The 25734-nt window shown below is 39.0% G+C and overlaps 4 protein-coding genes across 12 annotated transcripts in view; 2 read left to right on the top strand and 2 right to left on the bottom strand.

Moving 5' to 3' along the window:
• The window catches only part of LOC144020339 (ras-related protein Rab-8A-like), a 316622-nt gene that overhangs the window by 14880 nt on the left and 276008 nt on the right, over positions 1-25734 (top strand). The gene's annotated exons all lie outside the window — the stretch shown is intronic.
• On the bottom strand, positions 661-6356 carry admp (anti-dorsalizing morphogenic protein). Of its 4 annotated transcripts, none has more exons than XM_077523531.1 (6): positions 6284-6356; positions 5205-5524; positions 4060-4196; positions 3870-3992; positions 3596-3788; positions 661-1613 (listed from the first exon to the last, which is right to left on the bottom strand). In XM_077523531.1, the coding sequence occupies exons 2-6, from the start codon at positions 5512-5514 to the stop codon at positions 1186-1188; spliced, it is 1191 nt and encodes a 396-aa protein (XP_077379657.1). In that variant the 5' UTR covers positions 5515-5524; positions 6284-6356; the 3' UTR covers positions 661-1185. The 4 variants fall into 4 exon arrangements, with proteins under 4 accessions (XP_077379657.1, XP_077379641.1, XP_077379648.1 ...); XM_077523515.1 differs by lacking the exon at positions 6284-6356 and adding an exon at positions 6001-6249; XM_077523522.1 differs by lacking the exon at positions 6284-6356 and adding an exon at positions 5996-6249.
• LOC144020209 (serine/threonine-protein kinase NIM1-like) lies at positions 5288-25642 on the top strand. Of its 6 annotated transcripts, none has more exons than XM_077523493.1 (7): positions 5288-5532; positions 6893-6951; positions 19025-19093; positions 20688-21030; positions 21095-21346; positions 22951-23219; positions 24153-25642. In XM_077523493.1, exons 4-7 carry the CDS (start codon positions 20976-20978, stop codon positions 24885-24887), a joined length of 1311 nt encoding a protein of 436 aa, XP_077379619.1. In that variant the 5' UTR covers positions 5288-5532; positions 6893-6951; positions 19025-19093; positions 20688-20975; the 3' UTR covers positions 24888-25642. The 6 variants fall into 6 exon arrangements, with proteins under 6 accessions (XP_077379619.1, XP_077379584.1, XP_077379602.1 ...); XM_077523476.1 differs by lacking the exon at positions 5288-5532 and adding an exon at positions 5929-6263; XM_077523485.1 differs by lacking the exon at positions 5288-5532 and adding an exon at positions 6298-6427.
• On the bottom strand, positions 8091-16678 carry pnhd (pinhead). The gene is made up of 7 exons (XM_077521205.1): positions 16401-16678; positions 14871-14966; positions 14658-14800; positions 14284-14563; positions 12479-12660; positions 10659-10717; positions 8091-8517 (listed from the first exon to the last, which is right to left on the bottom strand). Exons 1-7 carry the CDS (start codon positions 16450-16452, stop codon positions 8367-8369), a joined length of 963 nt encoding a protein of 320 aa, XP_077377331.1. The 5' UTR covers positions 16453-16678; the 3' UTR covers positions 8091-8366.

Here is a 25734-nt window from a genome sequence, read left to right on the forward strand (position 1 = left end):
GTCAGTTCCTGTTTGTGTGTGTGCTAGACGCATGCTGTGTTCATGCTTTGCTATCTTGCGGTATCTATGCATCTACCAACCCCTTTTGGGGAGAGGGTGTGTCAGATATTTTTTCTATATGCGGCAGAGGTCAGTTCCCATATCCCGCAATTAGTGGGGTTATAGGGGATCATTGTAGTCTTACTTTACAGTGGGTAACTTAGTTCTTTTTACACTAGAAAGAAAATGTGAAATATGAAATAGAATTGACTCTATCCAATACTATAGATAATGGTTGAATTACTGTGGTTAAGTTATAAATATGACAACTGTTTTACATCAACTGTTTATTGTCTATTTATGCAGCGCACCACTTAAAAAGCCACAAATTCATTAAAAAAAACAACTATACAGTAAATAAATAAATGAAAAACTATTAGAAATTGGTTAACCAAATCTTGTTTTAAAATGAGTATTTATTGTATTAACCCTTTCATTAAAAATTAATTATTTTTATTTCAACCTTTTTTTTCCTTAAAAGTATACTTAAAGGGATACTTGACTCATAGAGCCATTTTCAATAGTAAGAAGATATTTTATCTGTTATTAATGTGATAACCACTATTGTTTCATTAACAATAAATAGCTTTAAAAACTCATTTTGCCACCTGTTGACAGAAGATGACAATCATGACATCAGCTGTGCCGAGGAAACAGTTACGACCGATCATGGTTCAGTTGTGAGCCATGATTGGTTGTTCCTTTCCTTCACTACACAATGTTTTTTTAAGTAATGCATTTCAAAAATATGTACCTATGATAATAATGGTTTTCTAAATTAAAAATGAAAGTATATTATATAAATACATGGCCATATAGGCTGTTTCACATTTGAATGGTTTAAATTTATTGCCTACAAGTGTTTTTCATACAAATATTTACTGTTACTATTGCATTACTTAAATTAGTGACAGACAAATGTACATGTTAACAAACCAAGGGCACGCTGTACATATAATGTACCACACTGAAGAACTTTTGTTAACGTCCAAAATTTATTCTAACTTTATAATTATTCACAACCGTAAAAAAAAAAAAAAGTTCACATTTACATCTTTCACAGGATATCACTACTGTCATATATTATTTATATAATTTATCCCTATTTACATATAATACAATGCCACACAGGATGAGGGTATGGGGTCAGTGGCAGCCGCAGCTCCCCGCCACCATGTCGTTGTACTGCTTGAGCACCACATTCTCGTCGTCGTCGAAGTAGAGCAGGTTGATGGAGAAGAGCTTGTCGGGCACGCAGCACGGCGTCTCGATGCTCTTGATCAGCTTCAGGGCGTTGATGATGGACTGCACGGTGGCATGGTTGGTGGGCCTCATGTTCTGGCCCAGCGGGAACGGGCACGAGCCCTTGCAGTGGTAGGCGTTATAGCCCCGCGGCGACACGATCCAGCCCGACCAGCCAATCTCGTCGAAGTCTACATAGAGCGGCAGACGCCGGCATGGCATGGACACGCCCTCCTCCTCCGCCAAATGGTCCAGAGAGCGGGCGCTGCGGGAGGACGTGGGGGCAGCCATGGGGGATTGGGCCAAGATGGCGGTCACTTGGGTGTCTGGATCTGTCAAAAACAAACATATGTATTTGTGATATGCAACTCATCTCGCAACATCTTGCCCCTAAAAATAAATAGATTACATATAAATTGATTTCGAGAAAATGCACCCAAAGTGTGAATGCAGCAAAAACTCCCAACATAAGCTAAACTTAGTTCCTCCACTCCAGAGAAAGCTTGATTCAGCTATGTAGGACTTCAACGTGCTTTCTTGAGACAATTCTTATATAAAGAGGGCTTTGCCGCGATGTTATAGCATCATAGAGGTTTACAGTCAAAGCGCAAAAGACGAATAACAGAGCATAGCTCGTGAAAAAAAAAAAACAATTCACTAATAGGTGAATTTGGGAAAAGGATTCCTAAAAAGAAGACAAACTATTGGTGTTGCACTTTACTAAAAAGAAAATACTTAAGATGTTCAACAATAACAATGCTATTCCTGTTTTTAATAGCATAAACATTTAGACTAATGCTATAAATCTGCTATTGTTTCCTAAAGAGAAGACACACTATTGGTGTTGCACTTTGCTAAAACCAAAATACTTAAGATGTTCAACAATAACAAATGCCGTGTTTTTATTCTAGCATTATAATTCATACTATCAAACTGTTACTGTTGTATGAATTTAAGGATGCAAATCATCCTTGATTTCCTAAAAAGAGGACAAACTATTGGTCTTTGCCCTTTCCCAAAAAGAAAACAACTTTAGGTGTAAATGAGAAACTTTCAATTATTGGAGAATTTACCGCTAGCTGTTTTGTTTTTGTTTCAATATCTTTTCCATATCATCAAATGTGTTTCTGTTCACATAAAAGAATAGTACTTTTAAGTATTGAATTTTGTTCCCCTATTGTATCTAAAGTGAACTGAACTGTGACTTTAAAATCAACGTACGCAACTGAACTGGCAGGATGTTAGATCCTTAAATGAAAGCTGTTGAAAAATGTTAAACGTTCCATATGGCCCACTCCTAACTAGGGATGTAACGATACCGGCAAGGCGGCAATATCGTGATATCGCGGTATTAAAACTGCCACAATATATCGTCGTCACATGTCACAATATTAAAAGCAGCACTGTTGTTAAAAAAAAAGTCGAGTTGATTTCCATTTGTGCACTTCTAGCGCCCTCTGGTGGGTAGTTTATTTTTTATTTTTTTAGTGCAGTTTAATTTTCACATGTCATGTTTTGGCCCTTATATGTTTAAAATCCGGGCGGCACGGTAGGCGAGTGGTTAGCACGTCCGCTTCCCAGTTCTGAGGTCTCCGGTTCGAGTCCAGGCTCGGACCTTCCTGGGTGGAGTTTGCATGTTCTCCCCGTGCCCGCGTGGGTCTTCTCCGGGTACTCCGGTCTCCTCCCACATTCCAAAGTCATGCATGGCAGGTTAATTGGGCGCTCCGAATTTTCCCTAGGTGTGCTTGTGTGTGTGGATGGTTGTTCGTCTCTGTGTGCCCTGCGATTGGTTGGCAACCAGTCCAGGGTGCCCCCCGCCTACTGCCCAGAGCCAGCTGAGATAGGCGCCAGCAGCCCCCGCGACCCTTGTGAGGAATAAGCGGTCAAGAAAATGGATGGATGGATGGATGGATGGATGTTTAAAATCCATGCTAATGGTCAGATGAAGAGGCCTGTAATATGCTTGTGAACCGAGTCAATATGTGGAGGAACTCAATATGTGCATGCATTAGCAAGTAAGTGCCTCAGTATTAAGTGTTATTAGAGATTGTAGGTTGCTTATATGCATTGCTGTAATGTACAAAAGCACAATATTGTATTTTTTTTTTAGAATGAGCTCACTTTTTTTACAATATTGTGAGCTTTTTTGTACTGCCAACCTCCTCACAATATCGTGATAATTATAGTATCCTGACCTTCATATCGTGATAATATCGTATCGGGGTGTTTAGATATCGTTACATCCCTACTAACGTTGACGTTGAATCAAGGAGAGGTCTTGAATTTCTTCCAATTCAATGAGGAGGGGCCTCACCTGCGCTCTCCAGAGTGGTGGACCGCCGTTGTCCATCATCCGTGAACAGCACCAGCATGGGCTGCTTGCTCTGGTGGTGGTTGCGTCCCGAGGCGAAGCGGATCAGTTTCAGGTCCATGTGGCTGCCACCCAGGGTCTGCACCACCACGTGGAGCCCCAGGTTGTTGCCCTCGTCCACCATCCACGAGCGGACCTTTCGTGGGAACATGAGTCAAGGTTAGTCATTTAAAGGACATGGTTAGATTTCGACTTTGGCGTGTGTGAGGACACTCACGGCTTGGGTGATTGTAAACACCTCCCAACCGTTGGAGTGGACCGGGATGAGTCGGGAAGAGAGCAGCTTCCTCATTTGTGTGGTGTTGGTTTTGGTGGTGTCCAGTAGCTGATAGACGCTCACCTGGAGATCGTCTCAGTTAGCTCATCCGCTACACATCCGCCTAAGACGTGTGCAGAATGCCACGTACCTGGTAGAAGTGATGTCGGTTGAACATCAGCGTGGCCTGAGGTCGCAGCTTGAACAGGTGGAGCTCAGCCGTGAGGATCTTCTCCGTTCTGGCGACGGTGGACAGGTTGAACCGGAACTCCACCTGCTCGCTACGCACTGCAAAGACAAGAAAAGTGTAATGTTCTAATGTGATTGACTGTCAAACTTTAATGCCCCTGAAATGCATTTGAATGTCATTTTTTTTTAACCTTCAAAATAATTTTGAATACGTTTGATATTAATTTGATCACTTTGATGTCATGTAGATTGTTTTCTCAATTTTTTGTGGAAAATGCCTATTGATTGTCTATCAGTTTATAATTTTTTTAACAGGGAGGTCCACTCTATTTTTCTGAGAAGATTCAAAGTAGTCCACCATCAACACAGGCATTGCCATGTCAATCAAATCACCAAATCAAAGTTAATGTTTTATTACTTGTATGCTTAACTTCTTTTAACAATTGTGACACAAGAAAAAAATAGTGTCATGCTTAATAACGTGATATCCTTGCCTTTAATAGTATGTTTGGTATAAACAAAAAGTCACAAATAAAATAATTGTTAAAAATAAATAAATAAATACCCAGACATGTTTCAAACAATATTCCTTTTCGTTTGTTTTGCTAATCTTTCTGAGTTTATGAAAGTAAGTTAGTGTGATTCTCCACGTGTGGTACATGGGCTCCCTCTAGTGGTATGTGAACTAATCATTGAATTAAATACAGTATTCAAACAAACGTTTTTGTAAAAACGTTTTGTTTTTTTTAAAAGGGTACTATACGGTAAAAAAAAAATATATATATTTACATTTATGACGTACAGCTCAATTGTATTTAACTTAAGTAAAATGCAGGTGTAATCGTATTCACATTTAATTTTTTTAATTGAACTCGTATTTAAAGTAGGCTAATTGTTATTCACAGTTTTGTGTATTATACGTTATTTTGCTTACAATGCATAGAAAAGAAATAAGTTGACACAAGCAAACAAAACAAAACATGGAGAACAACAATAAAGGAATGAATTTACATTCATACGGTCGCAGAATATAACTGAAATGTTTAAAACAAATTTCTTAATCTTGTCCTAATTTTCAGAACGCAAAGCGCACGTTTTGAGACTCACGTTTGTCAAAAAAGCTCCGCACGGTGTTGCCTTCCAGCAGGTAGGGGTCCTTGGTCACGCCGTCCACGTCGGCGACGGTGTTGTACAAGTCCAGCATGTACTGCGGAGGCTGCTTGCGTCGGTGCGTGACGGCAGCGGGCGGGTCGTCCATGCCGAACACCGCCAGGAGCCGCTTGATGGCGGCCGAGCGGACCTCTTCCGAGCCGGCCTGGGTGGACTCGGTAGCGTAGGGCTCCTCCAGGTAGTTGAGCGACGGCCGCGCCAGGACCACCGTGCACGCCGAAGCGACCAAAAGCACAAGCGTGAGCATCTCGGAAGCTCTAAAAAAGTGAGTTATGAAGTGAATAGTGGATACTGTTGGGGCACTTATTTATATCTTCATGCCGCACACCTTCCTCTCCCCCTCACTTAATCTCATTGTAAATAGCAGTAAAAGAAAGATGCTATTTGGCTGCAAATGTAAATCACCCATCAGCGAATGTAAAGGGAGACTAATGGCGGTGTTTACAAAGGTGTCAAGTCAACCTGACCGCTATTGTCCTCGAGTCTGGCAATAAACTCTCAAATCAACTTAAAAGTGGAAAAGAAATTGGAGGAGGGTAAGGAGAAAAGTGCAGTAAATGCAAGTTTTACTCTGCGGGTTGTAGCCTATACGAGAAATTGTCGCTTTCCCCCCCACGACGTAACCCCCCTTTCGAGGAAGTGGACCCCCTGCCAAGGGATCCATTAATTTGGAATAATGAAAACCGATTAAATGGTGTCGCTGGCTACACGTCCTTTCCTCTATTTACATAACTGCTTAGCATATTCAGTCACAGCCGGTTCATCGTTTCGTCACAACTTTAATTTCTTGACACGGTAGGGGGCGAAGCCGTTCAACTGCCTTGTTGGGGCAGTCATTTTAGGCACAGGTTCATCGATTCGAAACGGGCGGAGGCAGACGGGATCAAAGATCCCCACTGCACACGACGACAACGCGGACAAACAAGCCATAAAAAAACAGAACACTTGTTGGATGTGGTCACACAAACGTGCCGTTTCACACATCTCGATATCAAAGTAAGACCCTTTAAACTAACGCGTGTGTTTGGAGAAAGGCCTCACAAGTTTGTCTAGCAAATATCGATTAAGCTAGCTATCTTTTGCACTCGCTTGAATACACCAGATGGGGATACTTTGGACACGTCAGTAAATGACCTGACGTCCAAGTATCACCGATAAAGGTTGGGAAGTTATATATCTTGGTATCATTTCTACATATCACACAAATCTGACATTTTAAACATGTCTGTGTGGACTTTTTATATCCACTGTATATCGTCATACTTGCCTACTCATCACACAAATCGTTATTTCAACATTGCACTCTTTTTTTTATTTTTATTTTTTATTATAAACTGTGTACAGTATAGGTCTCATTACGTATGATGCAATTGCTTATAAAAATGTTTAAAAATTCTTCATTATGTAAATTTCAGGAGTCAGAGCCTTGAGTTGTTTTGATGTTTAGACATTTACATTTTGGAAATACAGTACTGGTCATTTATTTATTTATTTTTATCATTAACATTTTGTTAATTTATTCATTTATTATTATTTTTTTAATAAGCAATGCATTGTTAAACGTTATGCAAATGTGAGCTAAAACACCATTGGTCTGTTTTATTTTTATTTTTCCATAAATGCAGCTGGCCAGGAATTTGTAAGAAGAACCATCTCAATGAATTGCTACAACAGAGGAGCAACGGTAAGCACTGAATGTTATGGGAGATCTGATGGAAAATCCAAGGTTAATGATAATGTTGATTCAATTAAAATGTGTTGCCCATAAAAGGTAAATAAAATTGGCACTGAAATAAACGGTTTGGACAAAAAAAAAAAAAAAAAATCTTAAAAGGTTGAAGCAATGTTGGGAAAGCTCATTTTCTACACGAACTAGTACAAATTTTAGCTCCCAGATTATAAAATGAACTAATTCAGTTCATAATTGGAATTTGTCAAACTAAGTTCATCGGTCCAGAAATGAACCAGTTCATAGTTCTCCAATGGTGGTGTCATTAAACAGCTTAAAGGACGCTTACGGACGGCAGATAGGCACCGCGTTTGCTACGTAAGCAACACACACAGCGCTGCTGTGTTTACATCGGGTAAGCACGCATCACATTTTGATGACGTATGCGCCTTGTGACTGTTTGTTAGCCGCTGGCGTTGCCAAATAGGGACTTTTCCCTCCTAATTCTGGCTAAATTCCGGTGTATTTACCTGCGTTTTATCGTTGTAGTCTAGCAAGAGAAAACCTGGCAAAAAAATGAACTGCGTTCGAAACAGAAACGTTCACGAAGCAAAAATGTTTGTCCTGTTCACGCCCAGAATATGAACGAATTTGTGAACTTTTGCTCATTGAACGAGTTCAGGTACAACACCGTGTTTACGGATGCTCAAGTACAGATGAGTATGAGTGTCAGTATGCGCAAGTGCCACATACCCGGATTATTTCAAGTTATCAGTGCTATTGGTCGCCCTCTTGTGGCCGTTTTACGATCAGGAACAAGGAATGAGAAAGATATAAAATTGACATTAAATTCATGCAATTTTAACTACACTAAATGCCGACACCAAATGGTGATCCTTATTTGCCTACGCAATGTCATGTGGGCGGAGCAATATCATGTGGGTGGAGCATGCCACTGAAATTTGATAACACTGGGAAATTTGAACAGTTTTCATACCGAAAGCGTTTGCATTAAAGCACTTCTTGATGCTGAATTTGACAGGTAGTTTAATGCATTTCATTACAGATTCATAATTGACAAACAGTGGCACAAAATATGACAGTATTACATTTATTTTTTTAAATGATCAGTTTTTACATATATTACATATCATACAGTAATACTTTAAGGGGTGGCATGGTGGATGACTGCTTAGATCAGCTGCCCACAGTTCAGAGTTCATGGGTTTGTATCTGGGCTGCGGCCTTCCTGTGTGGAGTTTGCATGTTCTCCATGTGCTTGTGTGGATTCCCTCCAGTTTCCTCCCGCATTCCATGTTAGGTTCATTGAAGACTCGAAATTGTCCCAACACAGCTGCGACCCTACTGAGGCAACCGTGTCATGTGCACTTCTATCCATGTGGGGGCGCTTTTGTCTTTGTGAGTTCAGTTCAGTTTTGGCAGTAGCAGGAAGTGATGGACAGGATGGTGCTGATCTTGCCGTGCTGGCTAAGGAAGCTGTGGCTCTCATATCCCTGAGGCACACACGAGCGGGATTGTTTCTCGGCCCACAAGTGGCAGATTTCAGGGTCCGATGGACTCCTGGAGAAAGAGAAAAACAATGTCAAAACATTTCATATCATGACAGGATGTGCAATTCATTTGGTAGACCCACATGCCACTATTTTTAATTAGATTAGACTGTCGATGTGAAACTGTACTAAGAAAATACATTAAATCGGACTTTTGCTCATCTGGTAAAGTTTTTAATCACAATTTCATTCTTAAAATGTTGCTATATTAAATAATGATAATGAAAAACAACAAAATTAAACAAACTGGTATTTGAATAATATAATACTAATATAAACACTAATATTGGTCATTTACATTTTATATTATTATTATTATAATATTAATCAGTACAATATTTTTATCAAGAAGGGAGAAATGACAACCATCCACGCTCTTCTAACACGACGACGACTGAGATTGGTCATGTCACTCAAATGTACGATGGCCGTATTCTGAAAGGCATCTTGTACGGAGAGCTAGTGAACGGGACCCGGGCTGTTAGAAGACCTTTCCTGCGCTTCAAGGAATATATTCAAGAGGGTTATGAAGGCCAGTGAAATCAACACTACAAACTGAGAAGCCCTATATTTTAAAATGGTAGCTTATTATTATACATACAGTGGGACCACCACTATTTGTGCATACTAAAGACCAAGCCCAACCGTGAATAGCACAGTCACAAATAATTGACATTCCCTGAAAAGGATTAATTTTTTATTTTAGTGGTTTAAACCACTGATTCTGTATGTGTGGTACGAACGGCACAGTGATACGTGGGCTCCCTCTAGTGGTATGCAAAATATTTAATTAATTAATTAAATGTTCACACTATGCATTCTGTTACAATGAGCTAATATTCATTTTTAAATCCAGTACAGCAGTTTTTTTTTTTTTTTTAAGTACAGTTAAAGGCCCATTACGCAGGATTCAGAGTTTTTGCACATTTGCGACCCCTCTGGCGAAACGCGGAATGGACGCCACCGTGACGTCATGCTCAGTGTAAAAGTTAGTTTCTGGCCCAACAGTGCCAACATTATTTCACTTTAGGGGCAACAGTCATTGTGCCACAATAGTTGTATTTAATATGTGGTATACAATATGGTTATTTTAACACTTCAATTTGAGTCTTAAGTTGCGTCATGCCCCTTTAAAATCCAGCCATTTTTATCCATCTCAGAAGGCAGCCATTTTGCCACTTGCTTTCGACTGAAAATGACATCACAATTGCTCAGGTAACGACCAATCACGGCTCACCTGTTTTTCTGAATTCGGTCATGTGATGTTCGAAAGCTGAGCCGCGATTGGTCGTTACCTAAGCCCCGAGCAACTTTGTATTTTTTTTAGTCTACAGCAATTGGCAAAATGGCCGCCCCTTGAGATGGATAAAAATGGGCGGATTTCACTGCTTAATTCATATTCCACAAACGCATTATTAAACATATTACCGTGCTTATACTAGTGGTGCTGAGTAGAACATACCTCTTTAAGGTCGCTAAAAAAACTGACATTGTTTTTATACAGCCCCTGCTGCTAGCGTTAGCTGCTAGTAGCTAGCAGCTAGCTGCTAAGTGAGTGCCCTATAAGTTGATATGAGCTGTCTGACTTCTTTTCAGAAGGCAGTTTAATAGGTGAAAATGACTGGATGCTCGCAGCCTGACATTGTTGCAGTTCCTACTGATCCACTCTTGACAAATCAGGCTTAAGTAAATGTGCCGTTTTAGCCGGCAAAATAGCTACAGTGGATCTGACATCACTTTGTATCATAGCCCTAAATCACGCTTACTGAAGTTTTTACAGAAGAAAATACAGTTTACTGGTATGTGTAGTTTGCATTTAGGAACAACATTTTGTAAAAAATAAATAAAAAAAATCTAAAAGCAGTTTTAAACAACCACCTGATTGTGGGTTATTGTTGCTCATACAAAACCACACATTAACACGGGCTAAAGTTCATATGTTTTAAAAAGCACAAATAAAATCTTTTTCCCTTTTCCCAATGACTTTGTCCCAGAGAAGAGGCGAGGTGTTAAAAAGAACATTTGGTGTTTGTGGAGGAAACTTAAAAGCGTCTGCTTGCGAGGGTGTCAGAGCTCTCAAGCAATTGTGAAGTGATGACCATTGGTACGTATGTGGGCGCGCGTGTCGGTGGCAGCTGTGCTCATACGTACCTGAGAAGGCATCGGTTTCCTGTGGTGCAGCCTCCCAAACATCTGCCCACGTCCACTTCCTGTGGAACATTAGCAACACACACACAGACGGGCCGTCAGCTCACAAATATTGACAACGTCGTTTAGCAGGGCCCTCCGCTTTGATTTAACACCTGCAGGGGCCCATTTGTGTTTGCCCTCTATGCTTGCACCTTCACTGTTGAGCCCAGACCACCCCGCAACAGCAACCCCCCCCCCCCCCCCGCTTTTTTTCTCTTGCAATGGTATTGCCTAAAACAGAATAATTCATTTATTTTATGTTGAAATTACTATTAATTCATGTAAAGTCTTGATTTTTTTTTTAGCACGACTTTTCTGGGGTTCACATTTTGAATTTACAAGTATTTTTAAAGGGTGTTAAAGGCCTTAATTATCCTTAACAATTACACTTATAAATAGTCACAATTCAAAATGAATGAATTAATACACTCTAAAAAGAGTGACCAACGTAATTGAGTAGCTCCAAATGGTAACGATTGAATTAAGTTAATCCAAAATGAATGTTAAGTTAATGAACTCAAGTGATTAAACTGAATGACTTCATAATTAATTAAATTGAATATATTGACTTGGATTAACTTAATTCAATTGTGTGTTACCACTTGAAGCAATTCAATTAAGTTGGTCAACAATTCTCTTTTTAGAGTGTTTAGTCATTGTTTTTTGTTTTTTTAAATAATATATTCGTAAGATTTAGAATTAAATATTTTCATGAGTTTCATATATGTGCTATTATAAATATAGTTCAATCTATTTTATTTTATTAATTTTAACTCACATTATTAAATAAAAAGTAGGGGGGTTGGCTTGAAATGTATTTCACAATGTTTCACGGGTAACATTTTTTTTTTTTTTTTTAGTATTTTGAGTATTATTTTTTCTCTCTTTTTTTTTTTTTTTTTAAGTATTTTAGTGTTCTCTATAAATATATATCATAGTTTATACACCATATGCCATACATGTAGTTCTTTTGTATTGTATTTGTTTTTTGTTTTTTTTGTTTTATGTATTGTAATTTGTAGTTTTGTGTTAAGCGTTGATATTTGTTCACTATAATTCCCCCCAAATGAAAATAATCATCTCTAAAAATGACACTTCATCTTTAAATATACTGTTTGAAAGGTCCTACAAATGCTTCATATTTCATTTTTCTGAATGCAGGTAGAGTACATTTAGGTAGATTGCATGTATAAAAGATGCTTAAATACGGATATAGTGTATAAAAAAAAATGTCTTAAAATATTTTGGTACAATATTGTCATGTTTAGTGAAAGAGTGATTTTAAATTTGACTAGCGATGCCTTAAAAATCAAACTTCAGTTTGTGTATTTACAGTAATTAAAAAAAAAAAAAAACACTACATATGATGAACCTTTGTAGTAAGAATAGTAAATTTTAACCTTTTAAAATTGCATGAGACAACCATAGCCTCCCTCTCACTATCTTATCAGCTTCGTCGTCCCAATTATGGGTTCCCCAGTAAAACCACATGAAATCAATATTTTGTTATTTCCCTTTCTCCTTACAATCCGGTGCTTGTGGCTGTGGCGCGAATAAGCGAGAGGAAATCAGTAGGATGATGAAGTGGTGTCTGTCGCACGCGGGCCAGCATGAATAAAAGCACTTCATTAGTGTTTAGCACCCACACAGCAGCAGCGTTTCCTCTTGACTTGTGAAAACTGAATTATAAATAAGGCCACTTTGCATGTGCTATGAAAGCAGAAGGCAAGGTTTTCCAGCTTTGGCATCGACTTGCTATTTGAATCTCATTTTAAGCATACCCTGAGTCTCTCCTCCTTGACGCCGTCGGCGTGGTACACGATTTCGTAGTAGTACTCCACGTAAGGGACTCGGTAACAGCTCTCCTTCAGCTCGCAGGCCGTCACCGTCTGGATCACGTCCACTTTGTTGGGGGTCTCCACCAGGGCTGAGTCGAATTTGGTGGGCACGCAGGAGAATCCCTCTGCGGAAAAGTCATGTTACTTAGCATTTGAACACTTCTTATCAATAATGTTAAAAACTCTGCTTAAAAAAAAACAAACTGTACTTAATTTATTGTAGTTGACTTACACAAAACAAATTGGACAATGTCTGCATTTGTTAAGTCTTAAAATGAAAATGAAGCTCCAACGCAAACGCAATTTATGTGCGCCTGCTAGACATAATCTGGGTGTGTCTGGACTGCATTGAGTAATCCTCAAAAAAGGGGTTCAAGCATTTAAAAAAAAAAAAAAAGAAAAAAGTATAACTTATCCGATCTTTATTTTTATTAATAACAGTTCAGTACATACACGTTTTTCAGAACATGAACATAATTGGTGACCTGGTCTTCTCTCTGACCTCCCTGCTACTTTCAGCATGTCTATTTGACGTGATTTCATGAGCACCACAACCTTCTCTGTGCTTTAAAGGCATGTTGTGCTGCCCCTGCGCTCAACAAATAAACTTCCTGGATCCTATTTTTCTTCAAATTGTCTGTTCTCGTCGCCAACCTTTCTCTTCACAACAGGTTTTGAAAAAGTTATGACTTGGATAAGGATTCCATGACAGGATATTAACATTTTTTGATCCGCTGCTCTCTCATCCTCCTCTTTTTCTAGTCACTTAAATTACTTGCATAATTTAAAATGAAAAAAAAAAATGACGGCAATATTTTGACATGAACAGACTGAATGTCATACGCAAACATTTATTAAATGCTTTACTTTAATGCATGTAGTTGTGTTTATTGCTCAAACACAACCTGTGCTACCTTTAACATAACCATCCGTTGTCAAGCTAAAGGATCATCTGCGTTTAAAATTCATAGTGCGAGTAATCTGCGTTAATACACAATTTTTTTGTGATTAATCAATGACAGCACTAATTTTTATTAAAGTGGAAGTCAAGTCAAAAATTTTCTTTCCAAATTATATATTAATAATAATAATATGTGACCCCACTAGTCTAAACACTAGTCTGATTAATATTGTTTTTATGGAATATAATTTAAACATCAAAATCCACCCGTTTTTATCCATCTCAGAGGGCGGCCATTTTGCCACTTGCTGTCGACAGAAAATGACATCACAGTTTCTCAGGGCTAAAGTAACGACCAATCAAGGCTCAGCTTGTTTATTAGTCGTTACCTGCAGCTCTTAGCATCTGTGATGTCATTTTCAATCAACAGTAAGTGGCAAGATGGTTGCCCCCTGAGATTGATTAAAATGGATTTTGATTCATATTCCACAAACACAATATTAATCAGAAAACTGTGTTTAGACTTGTGGGGGCGCACTTTTGACTTGACTTAAATCGTTAGCCTAATAGCACAATTGCCCAAGTCGTATTTTAACGCAGAACGCAACAAATTCAAATCTCGGATTAATTTTTGCGGATTATGACCTGGATGACTGATCATTTCCAGACAGGAAGTTAAAAAAAATAAATAAATTGTTGATACTGTCACAATAAGGTAAGAATGACTAACAAAATGAAAATTACTGAAAAATATTTTTTTTTTTTAAATTGTAATTAATGAAAACAATTCTCTTTTACATTAAAAAAATGCAACCAAGTTTAAGAGAAGTTTAATGAAATCAGTTACCTGGTGCGCCCTTGGATTGCGAGCACCCGCCCACATCCACCACGCTCTCGTAGGGCGTCTCCGAGTAAAAGGTCCTCAGCGAGGGCACGCGCATGCACTGACCCGGCTGGATCTCGCAGTGGCACTCCTGGATCACCTCCACCTCGCGGGGCCCCTCGAACAGGAGCACCCGGTCCACGCGCATGCCCGTCGGCTCGCATGCGTGGTTTGCACCGCACGATGACACCGGTAGTTTCTGGGGCTTCCCGACCTCCGTGGCGGCGGGTCCGCGCATCCGCAGCTGGTTCAGAATAACATTGTTGAAAACAAGTGTCTCAAAGTCACAAGAGTAGATATAGCGCCCCCTTGTGGTGCTTTAAGGTGACTGCACCTACTTTTTTGCTCCTGAGGAACTCTAGCATGGACGTATGATGTGCAAAGTCCTGCGGTCCGGCCTCTTGAGGCGGTCTGGTTGCTGCTCCTCCGCAGTTCGGCCTGCACATGCCCACGTCCACGCTAACGGGACTGCCTGCAATGTCTGCAATCCCCCCAAAAAAATAAAAAATACATATAGGTTTTAAAATAAGGATGTATGGTAGAGACTTTACCTTGACCGATGTAGACAACGTGACTCTGCCGCCTGCAGCAGACCCTCTGCGTGAACAGGTTCCGGTGGTCTGTGTGTTTGTTGAGCGCTGCCACCACTGCAAGACAACACAACTTTACAATTGCCCCAGGCCCAACAACCTCGAAACCACCCGTCTTATTTTATGCTCTGTTCTTAAAAATGGGCAGTTTTACTTGCTTGATGCTTGTTGGAGAAATCTGAAGTAATTCTCGCACTTTGCAAGCCAAATTCAAATAGCTTATTAGTTGTATGTCTTTGACATATCATCTCAGAGCAAACCCTGCGACATGTTATCTCCACCTGCAAGACGGGTGTCTTGGACAGGTGTAAAGCTGAGCCCATTTTGATTGGTTTGTTAGTTCAACAGTTGTCTTTTACAGGAGAAGAATTGTATTCAAGGATCAAAGAAAGCTATTTGAACAGTCTTCAAATATCCTTCTATTTAATTATTTTACATTAATTCCAAAATTTTACTGTTACAAGCTTTGTAGAAAATAGAATGTGAAAAATATGATTAATCAGGATTAATTATAGAAAATTGTATAATTAATTAATTTTAAAAAATTGTAATAACTTGACAGCACTGTATATTCACGGTCCAGCTCTGTCCCTATCCACTGTACACCAACAAATACAAAATTAAAATTACACTATTACCACAATTTAAATAAAAATTACACACAAAGAAAACAAAATAAGATTTTAAAATAGTACCAAAAATTACATTGAACTTTTTATGAAACATAAATAAATAAATACAAATATAATCTAAATATAATATAAATATAATCCAACTAACATTATGTGAAATTTTATTGAAAATCCACAAAAATTACTTTCTTGAATAACAAAATGATCTGGGAAAAAAATAAAGTAGAAATTAGATTACAAATCGAATTAAGGATTTAGCTAAATAATGAAAAATGTTGCTATTTAAATTTTCTTGCAAAAATTACACCACAATCTTAATAACGTTTTTTAAAACTTGAAAAATATAGTACATTTTTTTATTCAGTTAAAAATTAAAGAAAATATTGCAGTTTTATAATATATATATATATATATATATATATATATATATATATATATATATATATATATATATATATATATATATATATATATATATAATCAATTACAAAACAAAAAACTACAGGAAGTGACAATGTAAGTTGGGTGACAACTTCCTGTTGGCTTCCTGCTCACAATTTCCTTTGTGCAACCTCAAACTACTCCCACAAAACAACATGCACAAAGTCCAAAATGTGTTGCTCAAATTAAAAACTGAAATTCAAGCAAGGCCAGCTATTGCTAGAGTCATAAATTCACAAATGCATAGGCTTGCCTCACTTGTATCTAAAGAGAGTATGTTCAGGCCTTTCAAATAGTGATCCACTGTCATTTTTATGACCCAAATTTTCACACAAGAAAAAAAAAATTGTAGATGACATGGCTAGACAAGCAAATGATGCACTTACAGGTACCCCACAAAGCAAACAACAGTACTTACATGTCATGTGGAGTGCACACAGCAGCACCAGGCACTGTCGGGATATGTCCATGGCTTTTATATACCACCAAACTGCTCCTCAGCTCGCCAGACCCAGAGTGTCCCTCTCTCCCTGACAACGCCTCTCTTATTTATACAAGCTTCAGCCTGAAATGTCACCAGTGTGGAGTCAAAAGAAACAAGTGAGAGCTAATCAAATTTCCATGCTTTTGTAGGGGACCTTTTTCTCCTGCAAGTCACTTCAAAGGCGAACCTCCCAAAAAAAGGCCAATGTGCGTTTTTCCGGCCTGCGTGTGTGTGTGTGTGTGTGGAGTAGGACCCCAGCTCAGCCTAATGAAGTGCCTTAAGTAGTCCGCGTGCCATTCATTCAAAGGCATTAATCATCTTTTATCTCAGTGGGGGGAGGTATTTAGCGCCTCTCACTTAAAACAAAATCCAGGCCAGGATCAGCGTGGGGGCGCCCCGGGCCTCACCTTCCTGGACCACCCCCAGCACCGTTGTGTTTATTTAGCACACCGACAAATGGTCCGGGAGCTGGCCCCTTTTTCAGAAAAACAACACACTTGAAGATGTTTCACGTCACTGCATTCCTTATTTTCAACTTGGAAGCTTACTGTTTACTTACTGGGGTCAAAGGTCAGCAGAGTGGGACTTCAAAATAAAAAACACAACCATATGTATGTTATCTCCAAACTGTGTTCTTTTTTGTTTTGTTTTAGTAGGATACGTACTTGGTAGTAGGGCAGTAGGTCACTTAGAAATAACCACACAAATAATTCAAGAATCATTGTAAAACTTTACTACTGAAATGAAAATGTATTTCCCTAACGTAGCTACAGAATGGCTCAGACTGGCCATTTGTTACTAGGCAAACTTGTTGGGGCATGACCCATTTGTCCCTTGTGTCAAACCAGACTCAAGAGCTGGGAAAAAAAACAAAAAAAAAAACAAACACTATCTAGCAGGCATAGAAACGGCTCTGATTCTTCTTCCTAGTCAGTTGTTGCCAGGCAGAACTTGTGTGGCACATCATTTGTGCTCCCGGGGCAGTTAATTGATGACTGGATCACCGGTCTGAATTAAAAGTGCGTCTGACAAAATACTAACTCAAAATTGTCAACTGAAATGCATTTATTTATAGCAAGCAGCATTGACAGTCAAAAGATGTTGTTTTTTTTTTTCTTCCCTTCCTGGTCACTAGTTTGTAGGCAGAATTTCTCAGGCAAATATAGTTTGTGCCCCATTGCCTATATTCAAATCACACACTAATCTGCAGTAACAGAAAATAGGTGGCTCTAAAAATGGTGCAATATGGATTATGAGACATATTTTTATTTGCTAATCTGTGTATTTTAATATAAAATATGTGTTGCAAATCTGAGCCATGTGACAGGAGCAGCATCGTAGGTCAACAAAATTTGCTCAGATTCTCCTTCTTGGCTTTGTTGCTAGGCAGAATTTTGTGGGGCACTATCTTGAATGCCCCAGATGTTTATGGAGGTCAAATTAGACTTGGCAACAGCAGGAAGTGAGACGTCTCATAAAACATAGTTTATGTATTATTTCATCTCTGCTTTGTATTCAGTTTGTTGTTGGGCCTCAACAAATGTTAGCGGGAGAGACCATTGGTTATCTTTGAACAAATTAAATTTGACGGCTGCCTCCCGTGCTAATCGAGTGTTATTCCGTGTTTCATATGCTGATGTGATCCCCTCATTTGTGGGGGGGGGGGGGGGGGGGGGGGGGGGGATCAGTGGATCATCAGACGCCTTGATCAAGGATGAGTTTTGCTTGCAGTTTGTTTTTCAAAATGACTCATGCATGGCAGCGATTGCCCTCCTTGTAATCCCGCTGATTAAAATCTCACTAATGTCTTGACTGAATTATAGCTTGCCTTGTCAAATGCCCGGCATGCTACTGCCGTGCACGTGTGGAATGCAACAGTCAACATATTTTGCATTATTTTATATTACATTATATTATGATTCACGTTTCCTTTGTGTATTTTTTTTTCCATACACTTTTCCCACACCTGTTTACATGTGTTTTTTTTCCCTGTATTTGCAAATATTACTTAGATTTTATATGTGTAATATGTTTTTATTTAAAATAAATTGATCACATTTTTTAAAATAGATACAGTATTAAATCAATGCAATTTTTTACTAGTTTGATTGATTTTGTCTGGGATATTATCTGGATTTTGTAGTTGTGTATGTATTCATATCTAATAAAACTTGCTACATTTTTTTCTTTAAATAACGCTTGTTGCTTTTTATAGCATACGGGTCTTATTGGTTCCAAATTTTGATATATTTTTTCATGTAATTAAATTTAAAAAGTAAATCATTAAATACGATTGATTTCTCTATTATATGGATTGGATAGTTGTTTTTTGTTATTTTGAATAATGCAAATTAAATCCATTATTAAAAAATTCAAAAAATTGTTACATCAATATAGTGCTATATCATTACCATATCTCAGCTCATACATTTGTCATTACATTTTATATTTGGTTTAATTGCATTGTTACAGTGTGCAGGTGCACCTCCTAACGTTGTTGAGGCTTGTGCGTTAGTGTCATTTTGAATTATGATGTTCAAATCTGCACATACTTGCAGTGTCCTCATCACGTGCTGACATGCTCATCAGGCAGTAGATGATTGGATTATACACCGGCAACATGTACTGTAAGTATGAAGCTTATAGGTGCTCAGGTCTTTGCAGTCCGGTGACATGTAACAGACTGTCTGGAGTCAGGTCGTGCGTCTGTCTGGAGTTATGTTGTCGTGTGTCTGGGTCACTGTCAGAGGGTCGCCATTTGGACTGGGTTTGACAGTTTGTTGAATTGTTTTGAAATTATTTTTTAATGTGACATGTAGATGAGCAAATAAAAGGCGAGCTGTCCAATTTAAGTTACTAATATTAGGGATCGCCCAATTATCGGCGCCAATATTTGGCATTTTGACAAATGTCAGCATCGGCCTTTTTACGAATCTGAAGGCCGATAAAGCTGGTTTATCTCACTGAGCAGTGAATGCTTGCAAACATAATGAATTTAGGGTTTTCATCAGAATTTGATCACAGTGTTTACTTGTCACAAAGACATTTCAAACATATTCAGACAATTTTCCATTGACTACGAAGATCTTTTGAAACCTTTTATGAACAATGATCAAAATTAACTACATGTGCATGCACTTGTCACTTTGAGATACAGGGAAATTGTCATTTATGGTTCTCTTTAAAGTTCCACTTTATAAAAAATGATGCTGACACTGGGAACTCCTGATACTTTTTTTGTTTTTGTTTTTTAACTCATTCACTCCCGGTGACAAGTATACTCGTCAATTATATTTTTCAGAGTGGGGATAGATGGGAAGAATCTGATTATGCTCCACTGTAAATGACAAACTTGGAAACAACTTTACTGATGCCCAACCACCGGTAGATGACATCATTGCCCCATTTTATATGAAGTAAACACAGTTTCAGAGTCCATGGGAGAAATGGCTGTATTTTGGAAAACCTATATTTTTCTACTATCAATTTTAAAAGAACGGGACAGCGCAAAAATTATTCTATTCTATTCTGTCATTTGGTAGATTCGGCTTATATATAATTATTGAACGTAATGTCGCGTGGGTATTGAAAATTTTTAAATTTTCCAAAATTACTGGTAGTGAAAGAGTTAATGTTAAGAATTTATGTTGAAATTTTGGAAGACTTTATTTACAGTAGAAAACTTTAGGTAACTATATACTTGTTTAGTTTTTAATTTATCTTAACAAATGCTGACGAGTCTGACCCTGGAAGCTCCCGCTATTTGTGTTATAATTTTTAAACAAAGCTGTTAATATAGTTTAAAATTAAAAGGAAATGTGTGTGCGTGTGTTTTTTTTAATGCAAATATTTTCTCTTTTACTGCAAATGAATATCGGCCTCCTTGACGACTAACAATAGATATCGGCCTTGAAAAAAAAAAGTTTCCTTTGTGCATCATTAGGACAGAAGTTGTAATGTAGTGCTGATATTTTTTTATATCAATATATATATGCAATTTTATTACCAAATGTGGTCCCTTTCCCAATGAAGAGTTAATATAAAAGTACTATGAAAACATGAATTCATATGCCATCAAAATTTTACTTAGTTTGCGTTAAAATTTTCGACAGTGAAAGCTCACAAATAAATCGGGGCCACTCTTCCTGTTTGTCCGCCGTGACCTCATCACTTGCAGCACATCGTAAGCATAAAGGATAATCCCACCAACGTGTTTTACAGGCTCCCGCATTCATCTTTGGAAGCCACGGTAAAGCCTGTCTGTGGTCTGTCTGCGTGGGAGGAGCCCGGATTTACAGCCCTTGAGACATTACGGCCAAACCGCATGATCCCAGCAGAGCGGGTGGACGGCGAACAGCGACGGCAGCAGCACCTGAAGAGCTTCATGAAATATGGGAAACGTCACCTGAGAGTGATGGTTTAGCTGTCCGGACGCTTTTTTGCATCGACGACTCTGCGACCTAACTCCTGTGGGGCCGAACGCCGGTGGTACCTAATTCCTTAGTAGTCATGTCGTTGATCAGTAAGCGCAACGCAGAGCACAACAAGAGGAACATAAAAACACGTAAGTGCATACAAAGTGAGGAATTTGGGTTTGTACTTCCAACTGTGTGTCCCGCTTGTTTTAGGGGGTCCACCAGGACAACACCCAGAGAAGGTGTTCAAACGGGCGTCCCGGAATGTCGCGGTGAAGAACCAAAAGCAGCAGGAAGTAACGCGGCACACGGCCTTCTCCAAGGCGACCTATGACCTGAACCACTCGGAGAGAGTGATGGACGAGCTCGCATTCGGACGACGGGTGGGCTTCTATGAGCTCAGGGGGGAGATCGGATCGGGAAACTTCTCGCAGGTTCGACTTGGTATACACGACTTGACCAAAGGTGAGTGAGGCGTCAGCAGTTTTAGGCATTGGTTGCTCATACTTGTCCCCTTTTCACACTGCACTTAGAAAGACACAGCTAATGAACCTGCTGTGTATTTAGTGAGGGGAGGGTACCACAGAATGGAGTGTTGCTGGGCAATGCAGCAAGATGAATTCTACTATGAAGTCAAGGCACCTCGATTTGACAAACGCTCTGTTCAAGAGCGGTGGCTCTGTGACTTCAGGTCAACTCCTCAAATAGGACAGGAAATAGCGCCGTGGTTTAGTTATATTTTTGCTTACTTATTTGTACTTAATAGCATTAAGAGAATAGAGGAAGCCTTAATAAATGTTGTGTCTCAGTGTCCCAAGATTTGGGACAATGAGAGTTGGCATGCGTTGACATGTTTAAGAAAACGCTACTCCCAACCGGGGTTATATTTTTTTAATTTTCCTTTTAGTTAGTTTTTATTTCATTTTGAGTTTTGTTTTTTAAATTTAGTTAGTTTTAATTAGTTTTCAGGGTGGTTCTGTTAGTTTTTATTAGTTTTAGTTATTTAATAAATTCTTAGTTTTAGTTAGTTTCAGTATTAGTTTTAGTTTTAAAAATATGTGTATAACGTGCGCGATATTTAAATAACACCGTGGGAGAGACGTCATCTGAAGGTGCTTTTCTATTGGCTGCAGCTAGATGACATCACTTCCGTGTGACACTTTCAAACATCCTTATTCTGGTTAATATCAAAATAAATCTACCATACTTCAAATCACATTTAAAATCATCCTCAAATGCTAATGCATTAAATTAATTACCAAAGACTAAAACGGACATTTTTGCTATAATTATAGTTAGTTTGGTGAACATAAAATGTAGTTTCATTTAGTCTTCGTTTTTTAACTCATTCCCTCGCAATCCCCTTCGCTCCAGGCTGTTTTACTGGATTTTGACTGATTTTGCAAGGCCCACAGAATATTATTTTCTCTTGCTATAAAAATGTGGAACCTACCAAAATGAAACTTTAAAGTCTCTTCTTTCATCAAGAAAAAAGGTATATTTCTATCTGTTTCCGTTTTGCAGCAATTAGCATTAGAATATAGCTAAGTTTTATCATTATTTACAAATCTATTTAGAATTGTAATGGACCTTTTTTTTTCCAACATGGCCCTGGTTGATCTCTTATACTCTGCTGCCACCTGCTGGCCGTTTGTGTAGTAACTACCTTTTCTTCAACCGTTCTTTGCAGTTGAGAGGCTTAATCAAAGCCTTTTGTATGCTCTAGCATGAAAAGAAAACGTATAAATATGTCTTTGGGATACTTAAAACATTTAAAACAGAACATATTTATACGTTTTTGGGAGTAAATGAGTTTATTTTATTTCGTTAGTTTTAGTTAACTAAAATAACCTTGCTCCCTACTCAGCCTGAAATATATCTACACTTTCACACTGAACGAGTGCAGTGTAAAAAGGGTTAATGTAAGATCCACAGAAAGGGCTGCTACATGTCATCTCATGGTAATGTCTTCTGGCTATGTGAAGCAGCATGTGCCTCAGTTTTCATTTATAAGCTGAAAAGAACGATGACAGGAAACGGGTGAATTAAGTATTTTTTTTCTTTCACAGAGAGAGTGGCAGTGAAAGTCCTAAATAAGTCTCGTCTAAACAAGCGCTCACAGGCACTGTTCGCCTCGGAGATCTCATGCATGGAGAAGCTGGCGCACCCCAACATTGTGAGCTTGTACGAGGTGGTGGAGACCTACAAGAGGCTGTACCTGGTCATGGAGTACGCCAGCGGAGGCGAGCTGTTCTCCCGCATCTGTGCCAAGGGCCGCCTCTCCGACCTGGAGAGCAAGTTGGTGTTTGCTCAGTTGCTGGCCGCCGTCAAGCACATGGTGAGTGTTGGCATACAACATACACAACACAAAAAAATATATACAAATGTCCTATGCTTTCTTTAGAAGGCAATGACCGTATTTGGTAGAAAACAAGGTGTGATTTTTTTTTTTTTCCCAGTCACTTATCAAAGAAAGGTAATAAAGATAAGGAAATTGTTAGTTATATAAAATGTTAGCTGTACTTTTACGAATATCACTATTAGAAATTTAAAAAAATATATATTTATATGTAAGTAGTGTCTTGTAAGAGTGCACAACCCAGTACTTCCTATTTAACTAATAAGGTATTTTTCCATCATATTTTATATTTTTATTAGTATTAATTTTATTCCGCTATTTTTTTTGCATAATAATAATAATAATAAATATTATTTATTATTATACTGTATTGTACAATGTATAATATTATAGAAATCATATATATTATAGAAAACAACATGTAACATTACAGAGAAAACAAATATAGTATAAAACATATCATTAATTAGGCATATTCTATACCATTTTTATTTTCAGCCTGATACCAGTACTCAACTCTGAATTGCCACCGATACCAAGTACCCATACGGGTAGTTTTGCTATATGACCCCCCCCCCCCAAAAAAAAAAAAGAAGCAATGACAGATCATTTTAAAGAAAGACATGAATATCCCAATACAATATTTTTCCCTAAAATTTCATGAAATTGATAACAATTTTCTATTTTTCTAATTTCTAGTTTTCCAGTAACGGCTGCCGTCATGATACTGATACCTTGAAATAAAGCTGGAAACGGGCCGAATACCGATACCTGGTATTGGTGCTCATCAGTGTTTTAGTAAAAAAAAAACAACTTTTGGGTTATTAATGTTGTATGTTTATGATTTGGTTACCCTCTTGAGCACTTCCCTCCATTCTTTGCAATTACAAACCTGGTCTCCTCTTGTGTCAGCACGACAGCAACATCGTGCACCGAGACGTGAAGGCGGAGAACGTGTTCTTCACCAGCACCTGCTGCGTCAAAGTGGGCGACTTCGGCTTCAGCACGTGCTGCGGGCCCGATGACGTGCTGCACACGTTCTGCGGCTCGCCGCCGTACGCAGCGCCCGAACTCTTCGGGCGCTCGGGTTACGCGGGCCGCCACGTGGACATGTGGGCTTTGGGCGTCCTCCTCTACTTCATGACCACCGCCACCATGCCCTTCGTCGCCGCCAACACGGGCAGGCTGAGGCGCTGCATCCTGCAGGGCTCCTACAGCATCCCCTCCTACGTGCCCGCCCCCTGCGGGGAGGTCATCCGGGGCCTGCTGAGACCCGTGCCAGCCGACCGCCTCAGCGCGGCCAAGGTCATGTCCTGCGAATGGATGAGGGGCCTCGACTACCCGCAAGCGTATCTCCCTTGCAGCCCCACGCCTTCACACCTGGCGGGGCCGTCGGTCGCGCTCGGCTCCGACGACCTGAGCGTCAAAGCGGTGTTGGAGGAGCTGGGCGTTACGGAGCGCCACCTCCTGGACAACGGGCCCGGCCTAAGGAGCCCCGTCACCGGCGCCTACCGCATCCTGCTGCACCGCGTCCAAAGGAGGACGTCGGCGGAGGCTGCGGGCTACGGCTACGTGTGCATGACGGAAACGCGCAACAGACTCAAGCGGCTGGACAAACGCACCTCTGCCGTTTGTATTGTCATGTAAGCACTTTGTATGCTTTCAATTTTCTTTGAACTTGTGCTAAATAGGCTGCAAAGTTACGTAGTGTGTGTGAAATTGGAATCAAATAAGCACTCCAAATTGAAAGAAACAGTAGCAAATAATTGATTTCTTGCTCCTGTGAATTTGTAATTATAATAACAACATATAGCCTTCGACAAGTGACATCCTTTGGAATTTCTAACGTGTTCAGGGAGCTCCCAAGGATATTTGTATGTCTTCAAAAGTTAAATGCAAACTTAAGCAAGTAAATACCATAGCTCTCTATAGATTTCTACCGTAAATATGTTACCCCAAAATTTAAAAATACCTGAAATCTTAAAGACAAGAGTATCATATGAAATACAAGACATTTTGAGTCCTCTATTTCATGAGTATGTTTTTTTTTCCCCATTAAAACCCTGACGAATATGATCTGACACATGCATTGCACAGATAAACCATTAGAGGGCAGGATCACCCAGATGATGGCTTTTCCAGCGATCGCCCCAATTTTGAAAGATACTTAGGCCTATTAATAGTGGGAAATGTTCGTTCTGATTTTTTGGGACTACTATAATGTTGGATATGTCTGTTTATTATTATATTTTTGACAGTTATAATATGTACGGATTTAAAGCATTGTGACTGGATGTATCAAATATGACACAAATCCAAATCATATGTGGAAGTTGATTTTCATTAAAACAAAAACAAAAAAAAAGTTCAAAAGAACCAATAAATATTCTATTTACACAGAATCATAATTTTGTATTTCATGGTTCAGGTTTTATAGGGTTATACTTTTACATTTCTTTGTCTTAATGTTAAACAAAAACAAATGGTTCCAGAG

This window comes from Festucalex cinctus, chromosome 1 (genome assembly GCF_051991245.1).
Source record: "Festucalex cinctus isolate MCC-2025b chromosome 1, RoL_Fcin_1.0, whole genome shotgun sequence".
In the NCBI taxonomy this organism is placed as follows: domain Eukaryota; kingdom Metazoa; phylum Chordata; class Actinopteri; order Syngnathiformes; family Syngnathidae; genus Festucalex; species Festucalex cinctus.

Bases quoted from the DNA above. Each gene is read 5' to 3' on its own strand.
- admp (XM_077523531.1), bottom strand. From the start codon at position 5,514: ATGCTCACGCTTGTGCTTTTGGTCGCTTCGGCGTGCACGGTGGTCCTG. The intron at 4,197-5,204 runs GTGAGTCTCAAA...TTGTCTTTGCAG, and splicing joins GCGGAGCTTTTTTGACAAAC to TGCGTAGCGAGCAGGTGGAG. The intron at 1,614-3,595 runs GTGAGGCCCCTC...TGTTTTTGACAG, and splicing joins CACCACTCTGGAGAGCGCAG to ATCCAGACACCCAAGTGACC.
- pnhd (XM_077521205.1), bottom strand. From the start codon at position 16,452: ATGGACATATCCCGACAGTGCCTGGTGCTGCTGTGTGCACTCCACATG. The intron at 14,564-14,657 runs GTAGGTGCAGTC...ATTCTGAACCAG, and splicing joins AGTTCCTCAGGAGCAAAAAA to CTGCGGATGCGCGGACCCGC. The intron at 8,518-10,658 runs GTACGTATGAGC...CTCTTTCTCCAG, and splicing joins GGAAACCGATGCCTTCTCAG to GAGTCCATCGGACCCTGAAA.
- LOC144020209 (XM_077523493.1), top strand. From the start codon at position 20,976: ATGTCGTTGATCAGTAAGCGCAACGCAGAGCACAACAAGAGGAACATA. The intron at 21,347-22,950 runs GTGAGTGAGGCG...TTTCTTTCACAG, and splicing joins TATACACGACTTGACCAAAG to AGAGAGTGGCAGTGAAAGTC. The intron at 23,220-24,152 runs GTGAGTGTTGGC...CTCTTGTGTCAG, and splicing joins TGGCCGCCGTCAAGCACATG to CACGACAGCAACATCGTGCA.